The sequence below is a fragment of the Heterodontus francisci genome, chromosome 17 (assembly GCF_036365525.1).
Source record: "Heterodontus francisci isolate sHetFra1 chromosome 17, sHetFra1.hap1, whole genome shotgun sequence".
In the NCBI taxonomy this organism is placed as follows: Eukaryota; Metazoa; Chordata; class Chondrichthyes; order Heterodontiformes; family Heterodontidae; genus Heterodontus; species Heterodontus francisci.
The window spans coordinates 30950447-30963116 of record NC_090387.1 but is presented as its reverse complement, the minus strand read 5'-3'; the positions used below and the strand labels follow the sequence as shown (position 1 = coordinate 30963116).

Here is a 12670-nt window from a genome sequence, read left to right as displayed (position 1 = left end):
TCTGTGCTGGGTCCCCTATTGTCTGTCATTTATATAAATGACATGGATGACTATGTGGGGGGTAGGATCAGAAAGTTTGCGGATGACACAAAGATTGGCCGAGTGGTTAACAGTGAGGTGGAGTGTCTTGGGTTACAGGAAGATATAGACGGGATGGTCAAATGGGCAGAAAAGTGGCAGATGGAATTTAACGCTGAAAAGTGTGAGGTGATGCACTTTGGAAGGAGTGATGTGACACGGAAGTATTCAGTGAATGGCCTGACACTGGGAAGTTCCGAGGAACAAAGGGACCTTGGCGTGTTTGTCCATAGATCTCTGAAGGCAGAGGGGCAGGTTAATAGGGTGGTGAAAAAGGCATACGGGACACTTGCCATTATCAATCAAGACATAGATTACAAAAGCAGGGAGGTCATGTTGGAGTTGTACAGAACTTTGGTAAGGCCACAGCTGGAGTACTGTGTGCAATTCTGGTCGCCACATTATAGGAAGGATGTGATTGCATTGGAGGGGGTGCAGAAGCGATTCACCAGGATGTTGCCTGGGATGGAACATTTAAGCTATGAAGAGAGGTTGGATAGGCTTGGATTGTTTTCACTGGAGCAGAGAAGACTGAGGGGTGACCTGATCGAGGTGTACAAGATTATGAGGGGCATGGACAGGGTGGATAGGGAGCAGCCGTTCCCCTTAGTTGAAGGGTCAGTTACGACGGGTCACAAGTTTAAGGTGCGGGGCGGGAGGTTTAAGGGGGATTTGAGGAAGAACTTTTTTACCCAGAGGGTGGTGACGGTCTGGAATGTCCTGCCTGGGAGGGTGGTAGAGGCGGGTTGCCTCACATCCTTTAAAAAGTACCTGGATGAGCACTTGGCACATCATAACATTCAAGGCTATGGGCCAAGTGCTGGCAAATGGGATTAGGTAGACAGGTCAGGTGTTTTAATGCATCGGTGCAGACTGGATGGGCCGAAGGGCCTCTTCTGCACTGTATTATTCTGTGATTCTATTATCTATCTTTTCCAGGTGGGTTATGCTATTCGATTTGAAGACTGTACTTCTGAACAAACTGTCATTAAATACATGACAGATGGTATTCTGCTTCGGGAATCCCTGAGAGAAGCAGACTTGGACCATTATAGTGCTGTCATCATGGATGAAGCCCATGAGAGATCACTGAACACTGACGTACTGTTTGGCTTACTTCGAGAGGTGTGTGCACAAAGCCAAGACATTAAGCAGCAATTTTTAAGAAAACGTCCTTAATATATTTTATAGTCTCTGTTAAGCATTTATATCGTTTACATCAGTTTTCCATCCCACCAACACTTTCTATGCTATAAGTAATTTCCATTCCAACAACAGCCATTCTGAGAGCAAAGGTGGCATGAGGTGGCTCGGCTTCCATTTCTTCCACTGTCATTTTACAGAATTGCCTCAGCTCACTCTAGCTGAAATTCAGAAATTGTTTTGAGGAGAATCTGTACAGGATGTCATATCCTTCCACCTTGTTGTGAAGTACTTTACAGTGCCATCACACTACATAACCAGATGTGCTAGTTTAATCATTTTGAAACTGTTTTCACTAAGTATATCAATTTTTCCATTGATACCAAATAAATCCTTTGCTAATAATGCATGAGTTGAAGAGTAATTAACTTTTCTATTTGTTCAACTTGGTTCTATCTTTTTCTAGGTTGTAGCTCGCCGTGCCGACCTAAAGCTAATTGTTACATCGGCAACCATGGACGCAGGCAAGTTTGCAGCATTTTTTGGGAATGTTCCTGTTTTTTATATTCCAGGCCGGACATTTCCTGTGGATATTTTCTTCAGTAAGGTACGATTCCAATTGTAGATTCACACTTAAGCATTGGTAGTTCTTTTATTTAATGATTCCTTTCTGTTACGCAGGACCTCCTAAGCTACAAGTGCTAATATATTTGTAGGCTCTGGAATCCACTATATTTAGAATGCACGGGTAGATTTCAGAAATAAAAACAGAAAATGGTGGAAATATTCAGGTCATGCAGCATCTGTGGAGAGAGGAGCTGCGTTAACATCTCGGGTCGATGACCTTTCATCCGGTAGATTTCAGAGAACGAGTGGTACACAAAAATAACTGCGCATGTCGAATTATTTAAGTCATTCTTCAGACTTTTATTTTCAAGCTAAGGATTTCTCCTGTGGCTGGGGAAGATGGGTAGAGGCCAGGGATTTTAGGCCGAACCTGTCCGTGGCTAGAACAAAATAGTGTCCTACAATACCCAGTGACACAGCAATGTTTACTTTTGCTTTTTGTGTCACCATGCCTCCTGTGGGGTGGGGAAACGCACCTGCAACACTAGGTTGAGGCTCCTGGTAATAGTTCTGTAATGTAAGTCCAGCATAAAACACTGTATAACCAGGAACTCTGGAATAACTGGAGACATACAACAGCAGTAAGGTATGCTTTATTCATATTGTCACAATTCTAGCTTTATAAATAACATTACTTAAAAATCTATTATGCATCATCCAAAACCTTTAATAGTTAATTGTCTATGCAAATTCTTAAACATCATTAAAACCGTTAATTCACTAGAACAGGAAAGTAAGCTTTGCATCTGCCCCAATAAATGAATGATTCAAATTTGAAACCTATATTGTAATTCTATTTTGAAGTCTGTTTGGGTTGATTTGATGTAGGGAGGCTTCCTAGTAAATAATTTGTACTTGTCAAATGCGTTGCATTCACAGGAATACTAGATCTTTCTGACATGCATGTTTTAAAATGGATAGTTGATTTGTATGGAAATCAATGCTCTTTATGGAAATAATTGTTATCTAGGAAAAAAGTAAACTTTGACCAGAACTGACTTGAGCTATGTAAAAGCTTTAAAAAGAAGCCTTAATTATAATACCAAGTACTGGATATTGTATAATTGCTTTGGATACTTATTGGCCATATACGCTATTCAACAACGTGCAATTAATAAAAAGGTACAAAACCAGTGCCTCCGTCTCTTAAAGATGTTTTTGTAATAAATACAAAGTATTAATGCTTGAGGTTTAATGTTTATGGAATTTTACTGTGAAATTCCAAAACCAACTTGTTCTGAGGTAGCTATTGATTTTTTTAAGCCATTAGTTTATAGGTGAGCATTCATTTTTATTCATAATGTTCACTTTTAAAAGCAACTTTGGGCTGCAGATTGCTGCTACAGTTGTACTTGTATATGCATTTCATGTGTGGCACATGGCACTTCCTTTGTTAAGCTTAATTATAGCCATATTTATTCTCTGCAATTTTTTTTGCACAAATGCAATTTTCTTATTTTTTAAAAAGAAAAAAAAACAGATATTTGGAATGTAGGGAAACTTCTTGACCAACAGTAAGTGCCTTGTTAACATGGGTGTCCAATTATCTGTGGCCTGTACAATCAACGTGGTAGCATTTTTAATGAAATGAATGTCAGGTTCTGACTTGCAGGTTGGAAAGAAATTTAACTGATTTCAAGCAGTTGACCTGAAGCTCTTAATGATAGTTAGATTTTCTAATCTTAAAGGGACACAATTCCATTTAGCAACAAAATAATGTATTGTGCATGATATGGTTCTAACACTTGTCATTATAAAACAACATATAATCTAACTGTAAGCTGTGCTACAGCCAGCTCACTTTTATAATGGTGCCATACTTTCTTAATTTTATCTGCTAATTCTGAAAATTAACATTTATAGTATTACCCAAGTCCATTAATATAAATCAGTTTCAGATTTCAAGCTTATTGTTACTCATGTTCTTCTCTTTGGCCTCCTTGTCTTGAGAGACAATGGGTAAGCGCCTGGAGGAGGTCAGTGGATTGTGAAGCAGCGCCTGGAGTGGCTATAAAGGCCAATTCTAGAGTGACAGACTCTTCCACAGGTGCTACAGATAAAATTGGTTGTCGGGGCTGTTACACAGTTGGCTCTCCCCTTGCGCTTCTGTCTTTTTTCCTGCCAACTGCTAAGTCTCTTCGACTCGCCTCATACAGTCTTCACTCATACAGTCACCCATACCCTGTCCTAAACCCCAGGAAAACCTTTTCTCTGTATGGCCTACTGCTAGGTCAGGAGCCTTACCTGCATTTCTGGTTATTTCAATTTGTCTATCTCCCTCCTGATTATTTTCTCAGTGCTGCAACTGCTTTTCTAAGCAACTATGTCCCAGATTCCCTTTTGCTGTCATCACATGCGATAGGAACTACGTGCCTATTTCTGAGTTCTTGCCAGCCAGTTTTGCTATTCATTCACACTGAAGAATTTTGCTGCTGTTGTATATTTCAATTTCCAAAAGGCATCGATAATGTATCATGTAGATGACTCATGGGGAAAAAAAATAGATCACTTGGCATTATAGGGTAGACATTACAGTGGATAGGTAACAAGTGGAATCTATTAAACAGAGGGATAGTATTAATGCAAGTGAATTACAATGAGGGCTGGTCATAAGTTCCAGAGGGTTCTGTTTTGAGACCATAGCAATTCATTTTCATTAATGATATAGATGAGGCCATTAATGGGCTATTCTTAAATTTGCTAATGACATGAAAATGGCTATAGGAATCAGTAAGTTAGACCAAATCAATGTGTTATATGCAGATTTAGACAAATGAGGGTAATAGGACCATTTGTGGTAGATATTCTGTAATTGGACAAGTGCATTGTGATGTATTTCGGCTCTAGAAACTCCAGGCATATTCATGGCATTCAGGCTACCTGTCAAAATGTGACCAATCAAGAAAGAACAATGTGAAGTTGCTATAAGGAAAGGGTATTAGGTTATATTGCAAGGACCATCAAATATAAAACAGGAATACTATACTTCGGGTATATCAGGCTTTGGTATGACTGTACTTAAAGTGTAATGTTCTGTTTTGGTCTCCACGCATGGTAAAAGGAAAAGGTAAAGGTGCCATTTTCCTGCACTATCCCCATATCCCTTGATATTTTTAATAGATAGAAATGTATCGATCTCTGTCTTGAACACTCAATGACTGAGCTTCAACAGCCCTCTGGGGTAGAGGATTCCAAAGATTCACTCATCTCAGTCCTAAATGGCCTACCTCTTATTCTGAGACTGTGTCCCCTGCTTCTAGACCCCTCAACCAGGGGAAACATCCTTCCTGCATCAACCCTGTCAAGATTTTGTATGCTCAATGAGATCACCTCTCATTCTTCTAAACGCTAGAGAATACAAGTCCTCATAGGACGATCCCACCATCCCAGGAATCAGTCTGGTGAACCTTCGTTGCACTTCCTCTATGGCAAGTATATCCTTCCTTAGGTAAGGAGACCAAAACTGTACACAATACTGCAGGTGCGGCCTCACCAAGGCTTTATGCAATTGCAGCAAGACTTCTTTACTCCTGTACTGAAATCCTGTTGCAATAAAAGCCAGCATACCATTTGCCTTCCTAATTGCTTGCTGCACCTGCATGTTAGCTTTCAGTGACTAATGAACAAGGACACCCTGGTCCCTTTGGACTTCCCAATTGCTCACTATTTAAGAAATACTCTGCTTTTCTGTTTTCCCTGCCAAAGTGGATAACTTCACATTTTTCCACATTGTATTCCATCTGCTATGTTCTTGCCCACTCACTTAACCTGTCTAAAGCCTCTTTGTATCCTCCTCATAACTCACATTCCCACCTAGTTTAGTGACCTCAGTAAACTTGGAAATATTACATTTGGTTCCCACATCCAAATCATTGATATAGATTGTGAATAGCTGGGGGGCCCAAGCACTGATCCTTGAAGTACCCCACTAGTCACAGCTTGCCAAACTAACATGACCCGTTTATTCCTACACTCTGTTTTCTGTCCGCTAACCAATTCTCAATCCATGCCAGTATATTGCCTCCAATCCCAGGTGCTCTAAATTTTCTTACTAACTTCTTGTGTGCGGCATTATCGAAAATCCAAATACATCACATCCACTGGTTCCCTTTTATCTATTCTGCTAGTTACATCCTCAAAAAAAACTCCAACTGGTTTGTCAAACATGATTTCCCTTTCATAAATCCATGTTAACACTGCCCAATCCTACCATTATTTTCTAAGTGTCCAATTATCACATCCTTTACAATAGATTCTAGCATTTTCCCTATGACGTCAGGCGAAGAGGTCTGCAGTTCCCTGTTTTCTCTCTCCCTCCTTTCTTAAATATTGGAGTTACACTTGCTACCTTCCAATCTTCAGGAACTGTTACAGAATCCATATAAGTTTGAAAGATGATCACCAATGCATCTACTATCTCTACAGCCACCTCTTTCAACACTGGGATGTAGATCATCAAGTCCCGGGGATTTATCAACTTTCAGTCCAATTAATTTCTCCAGTACTTTTTTTTACTAATTTCTTCCAGTTCCTCATTCTCACTAGTCCCTTGGTTCACAACTAGTTCTGGAAGGTTTTTTGTATCTTCCTCTGTGAAGGCAGACACAAAGTATTTGTTTAGTTTCTCTGTCATTTCCTTGTTCCCCACTATAAATTCCCCTGTCTCTGCCTGTAATGGGCCCACATTTGTCTCTGCTAATTTTTTCCTTTTTACATATCTATAGAAGCTTTTACAGTCGTTTTTTTCTGTTTCTTGCTAGTTTACTTTCATATTCTATTTTCTCCTTTATCAGTTTCTTGGTCCTCCCAATTCTAAATTCCAAAATGTTCCCAATCCTTCTCTTGTTAGCCATGGTTGGATCACTTTTGCTGCTGGGTTTTTGTGTCTCAAAAGAATGTAAATATATTGTAAATCATGTATTAATTCTTTAAATGTTAGCCATTGCCTGTCTGCCATCATGCCTTCTAATGTAGTTTCCTAATCTACCACAGCTAACTTGCCCCCCCCCCCCATACCTTAGTAGTTGCCTTTTAGATTTAAGACCCTAGTTTCGGATTGAACTACATCACTTTCATCTTCAAGTGAAATGCTATCATATTATGGTCACTTTTCCCTAAAGGCTCCTTTACAACGAGATTAATAATTAGCCCTTTCTCATTGCACAATGTCACATCTAAAATAGCCTGTTCTGTAGTTGGTTCCTCAACATACTATTCTAGAGAACCATCTCATATACATTCCAGGAATTCGTTTTCCACAGCATTAGTGCTAATTAGGTTTAAGCAATCTATATGTAGATTGAAGTCCCCCATGATTAGTGTATTATCCTTATTACATGCACCTCTAATTTTCTGATTTATACTGTGCCCTACATTACCACTACTATTTGGTGGCCTATAAACAAATCCTAATAATATTTGCTGTTTCTTAGCTCTACCCAAACTGATTCTAGTTTAGTTTAGAGATACAGCACTGAAACAGGCCCTTCGGCCCACCGAGTCTGTGCTGACCATCAACCACCCATTTATACTAATCCCACACTAATCCCATATTCCTACCACATCCCTACCTGTCCCTATATTTCCCTACCACCTACCTATACTAGGGGTAATTTATAATGGCCAATTTACCTACCAACCTGCAAGTCTTTTGGCTGTGGGAGGAAACCGGAGCACCCGGAGGAAACCCACGCAGACACAGGGAGAACTTGCAAACTCCACACAGGCAGTACCCAGAATTGAACCCGGGTCGATGGAGCTGTGAGGCTGCGGTGCTAACCACTGTGCCGCCCTACATCTTGATCTTTCAATCCAAGATCCTCTGTCACTACTGTACTGATCTCATCCTTTATTTAATAGCACTACCCCATCTCCTTTTCCTTTTTGCTACCCTTTCTAAATGTCGAATACCCATGAACATTCAGTTCCCAGCCTTGGTCACCCTACATCCACGTCTCCGTATTGGCAGTTAGATCATACCTGTTTACTTCTATTTGTGCTGTCAAATTATCTACCTTGTTACAAATGTTGTGTGCATTCAGATAAAATGCCTTTAATTCTGTATTTTTATTATTTTTACAAACTCTAGCCTGACCTGCTGGCGCACTCTTAAGTTTGTACGTCTGCCCCTTTCTGCTACACTCTGATTATCATTACTCTTATTGCTACCTTGCTGTCTTGTCTTTTCTTTAAATTATCACATATTCTCTCACTTGACCCCTCACCCCCACTATTTAGTTTAAAGCCCTCTCTACCATCCTAGGTATGCGACTTATTTGAATACTGATCTCAGGTAAAGACTGTGCCAAAGGTACAGCTTCCACTTTCCCTAGTGCTGGTGCCAGTACCCCATGAATCGAAACCCATTTCTCCCATGCCAATCTTTGAGCCATGCATTTAACTCTGTAATCTTATTTACCCTATGCTAATTTGCTCATGGCTCAAGTAATAATCCATAGATTATTACCTTTGAGGTTCTGCATTTTAATTTAGCCCCTAGCTGCTCATATTCCCTATGTGGAATCTCTTTCCTAGTCCTATCTATGTCATTAATACCCATGTGGACCATGACAACTGGATCCTCCCTTTCCCACTGCAAGTTCTTCTCCAGCCCTGAGCAGATGTCCTGAACCCAGGCACCAGCCAGGCAAGACAGCCTTCTGGACTCTCGCTCTTGGCCACAGAGAGCTGTGTCTAACCCCCTGCTTGAATGGCTCCCTGTACCACGGTGCCGTGGTCAGTTTGCTCATCCATCCTGCAACCCTCACTCTCATCTATACAAGCTGCAAGAACCTCAAACCTGTTGGACAATTGCAAGGGCTCTGAGGCTCCTCCACTTCTGCCTTCTTGATCCCCTTAGCTGCCTCACTCGCCGATGCACCCTCCTGCCCCTGACCACTGACCAAATCAGATGACCCTATCCTAAGGGGTATGACTGCCTTCTGGAGCAAAGTGTCCAGGTAACTTTACCCCTTTCTGATGCATCGCAATGTCTGTAGCTCGTCCTCCACTCACTGACTCCGAGCCGAAGCTCCTCAAGCCACGGACACTTACTGCAAACATGTTTGCTGTGGATCACACTGCTGTCCACCAGCTCCCACATACTTCAGCCACAACACATCACCTGACCTGCCATTTTATTATGTGTTAATTAATTTATATTAATTTTTAAATAATAAACCCCACTACTACTAAGCGCCACTCCTACTAATAAGCTTTACTACTGCTAGTAAAGCTTACTACTACCAGTAAAACTGTACTAATAAATTACCTTGAGTTTCAAAAGATTCTTATTATTTGAATTAATGTTATACTAACCCCAATTAAAATTCCTTAGTTTAGATAAAAGTAAAAGAGAAAATGTTCAACCAGTTATCATCTTTGCTGTAATGTCACACGTCAATTTTCTTTGGAATTCTTTGAAGGCACCGACTCACCATCCTAGCTCTTCAAGCTCTCGCTGCTGTCTCTAGGTTACTCTCCATTTCTGGGAAGGAACTTGTGTCTTCTACAGCTACTGGAGGCTGAAAAAGGAGCACCTCTTTCCCAGATGCACCGAATTCCCACATGAACCAAATTACCACCTTTACACTCTGACTACATTTCACTCAGGCGAAGTCACCTCTCTGTGTGCCCCTTACTCTGTGTGGTTTGGAAACCAGACTGCTTTTATAGAGCCTCTGATGAGGCACTAGCTAGCTTGGCTTCCTGCCACAGTAATTAATATCTTTTGAACCAACTACTTTCAGATGATTGTCAGCTGCCAATGCCAAGCAGCTCCCTGTTTCGCAAGGCAATTTAACTAACTTGAAGTTTGAAAGTTCTATGTTAGAGTCTTACCAAAACTTACCACATGAACCAAACTCCCACCTTCGGACTCTGACTACGTCTCGCTCAGGCAAAGTCTTGTCTCCTTGTGCCCCTTACTCTTAATCTTACTAATCCCTATAAATATAAATTGTTGTGAACTGTGTGGCCGTGCAGCAGCCTGAAAGTTGCCGTGCACAATTCTGTCCCTTTAAGGTACCACATGTGTGCGGCTGCGCAAAACAAATTTCAGAGCCTGCCAAATTAAACAAATCAACGCACAGTACAAAAAAATTAGAGGGTACGTTGGCTACACTTATGAGGGGTAAGGTTACTGTGCTCTGGGGCCTTCCTTGATTGCCACTGGGACTTGAGAAAATTGCCAGAAGTTTTCCTGCAGGTAAAGCCTGTCTTGGGTATAAAATTAAAACCTGACCCGAGCCCGACGCGACAACGGCAACCCGGGCCCAAGTCGTTTAATTTTTTTAAATGCCTGACCCGACCCGAAAATAACAACATATTTTTGAAACAGAGAAAGATCATAGACTGAAACAAAAACAATACAAAACAAAACTGTAAAGTCCAGCCTGATCCGACCGACCAGAGCCCGAATGCTGGACTCTGATTACAGACCCGACCCGAACCTGAGCCCGATATGTGGTCGGGTTCGGGTCAAGTAGCCAGGTTTTACCTGCAGGTATTTTTTTTAATGCCTTTTTGAGAAACTTATGTGGGTCGGGCTGGATGTTTGTGTACGTGTTGCACGTTGATTTGGTGGGCTGGATTGATCGTCCTTGGTCTGTTCTCACCATTTTTATATGGTTTTGCATTTCTGCACATGCATCAGTTAATGCAAGTTACTAACAAGCCCAATACTGGCGCCCAACAGCACAGCCTATTAGGAACTCCTCCACTGATCCTAATAGCCAAACCCAACAGCACTACAACCACAGTTTCACCATTCAGTTAGTTACTTACTCTCTTTTCTAATTATTTGCTCACTAAATTTTAGATTCATAAATTGTCAATCTAAGTTCAGTTTCATTAATTTATTAGCTATTGTCAGGTTTTAAGAAATCGACATAATAAGTCAATGAATTTCCCAATAAAATTATTTATTAATATGACTTCATGTCTTTTATCATAAACCTGCCCATATTGTCTGAGTGAAATGCCATAGGAGATCGACTAGTACTTACAAAATTAACATTATTGCTGTTAAGTTCTAGCTGCCCACTGGCCAAACAATCAAAATTTTAAAAGAAATCTGTTTCTGGTCTTTGGTTTAGCTGGTCTGGATAGATTTCAGAGTTGAGTTCAAATTGTTGAAATCTTGACTTTGACTGTTCTTGTGTTATATACTTCTTATTGAGTACTTTATTTCTGTATATTTTTACAGACACCCACAGAGGATTATGTGGAAGGAGGAGTTAAACAGGCTCTTCAAATTCACCTATCAACTATTCCGGGTGACATACTAATATTTATGCCAGGCCAGGAAGACATTGAGGTGAGTGTGCAGTTGATGAATTTTTAAAACAGTATGATCTTTTCACCTTTACTCATTTCCTTCACTCCTTTATAAAACTCAGAATACAAGGCAAGTCATAAAGGGGTGCTTTACAATCACAGTAAGTGCCTCTCAAGATCAATAGGACGACATCACTGGAAGGTAGTCTGGGGCCAATAGCACTCCAAAATTGCCAGATTGACTGGATTGAATGTTGACTTATTGTCATGGTAATTTGGCAGTTGGCGGAGGAAATTTTTATTTCAATTGACTAAATAAATGACCGAATGAAAATTTGCCCTTTGTGTTTAAAAAGGCAAATGTCCGACTATATTTTTTGCTTAAAAAATGGTTTTGGCAATGCTAGACATGGACTTTCACTGAAATTGTTGTGGAAAACTAATGACTAAGTCTACTTTTGTTGTAATATTGCAGATATATGGCTTAATTCATAATTGAATAAAAGGAGATAAAATGTTTTGCCTTTTTGATGAAGGTATGTGGCAAATTTATTTGGTCATCCTTGTTCTATACAACATGATAGATCATGGATGACTAAATATGAAAATGTATAGTATCCTCTGAAGTCTACTCCATCTGTCTGGCTTTCTTTCTATCTGTTCCTTTGTGTCTGTCTCTCTGTCTTTTGATTCCTTCTCCTTCTCCCCATCCCTGATCCGCTTCATTTTTTGTTTTGCATTTGTGTGGAATTCTGCTCCACAAGCAGAATAAAAAAGAAGCTTGTCGCACACTTGGATTTTACCTCTGAATGTTGTCCAACTGCAGACTCAGAATTACATGAACATTATGCATGTGGCTATCTGTTAATGCTGTTTAGATCCCAGACTGCTTTAAAACACCCAGAACATTGTTGTTCCATGCATTGACTGATAGGAGTCAAGCATCTACCTTGAAAAATGGAAGGAATAATCCAGACTCTTGTGTTTCTTTCCCTCACTTTTTTAAGCAAGTACTCAGTTTGTCTGTTTCAGTCTCAGTTTTGTGTTGACACAAGTTCTGTAATGTAATGATGTTGGCTAAATTGAATTTGGGCAAGCAGCATGAGACCAGCTCCTCCGGGCTCTTACCCCAATTGCACTTCATGCTAGCTACAGTAACAACTTACAACTTTAACATTATAACATACTGAAGTGCTTCACGTAGAACAAATTTAACAAAGTTGACCAGTGCACATTCAAAAAGATAGGTTTCAAGAAGTCTTTTAAAGGTGGAGCAATTTAGGGAAGATTGATGAATGGTCTGCTGCCAAAAAAGAACAATGGGAGTTAGGGTCTTTGAATCTTCAGCTTCCTTAACCTGTGATCACTTCATCTGAAGTTCCAGTTTCTTTAAGTATTTTCTCTGATGCTCAAGAAAATTCAGCTTCTGTGCTGGACTATATGTCATAGTCTCCTTTGTGAATACAGGAGGGAATAATTTGCTTCGTATATTTGCTGCTGCCCAGTCATTTGATGTCTTATCATCCCTAAGAACTTTCAGTGTCCC

The 12670-nt window shown here is 40.3% G+C and overlaps 1 protein-coding gene across 2 annotated transcripts in view; it reads left to right on the top strand.

Annotated features, from left to right (window-relative positions):
* The window catches only part of dhx38 (DEAH (Asp-Glu-Ala-His) box polypeptide 38), a 128536-nt gene that overhangs the window by 52673 nt on the left and 63193 nt on the right, over positions 1 to 12670 (top strand). For both annotated transcript variants that reach the window (XM_068049200.1, XM_068049201.1), the window contains exons 14-16: positions 1018 to 1203; positions 1688 to 1828; positions 11054 to 11164. In XM_068049200.1, the coding sequence (XP_067905301.1) occupies positions 1018 to 1203; positions 1688 to 1828; positions 11054 to 11164 (438 nt within the window). The remainder of the gene's footprint in view (positions 1 to 1017; positions 1204 to 1687; positions 1829 to 11053; positions 11165 to 12670) is intronic.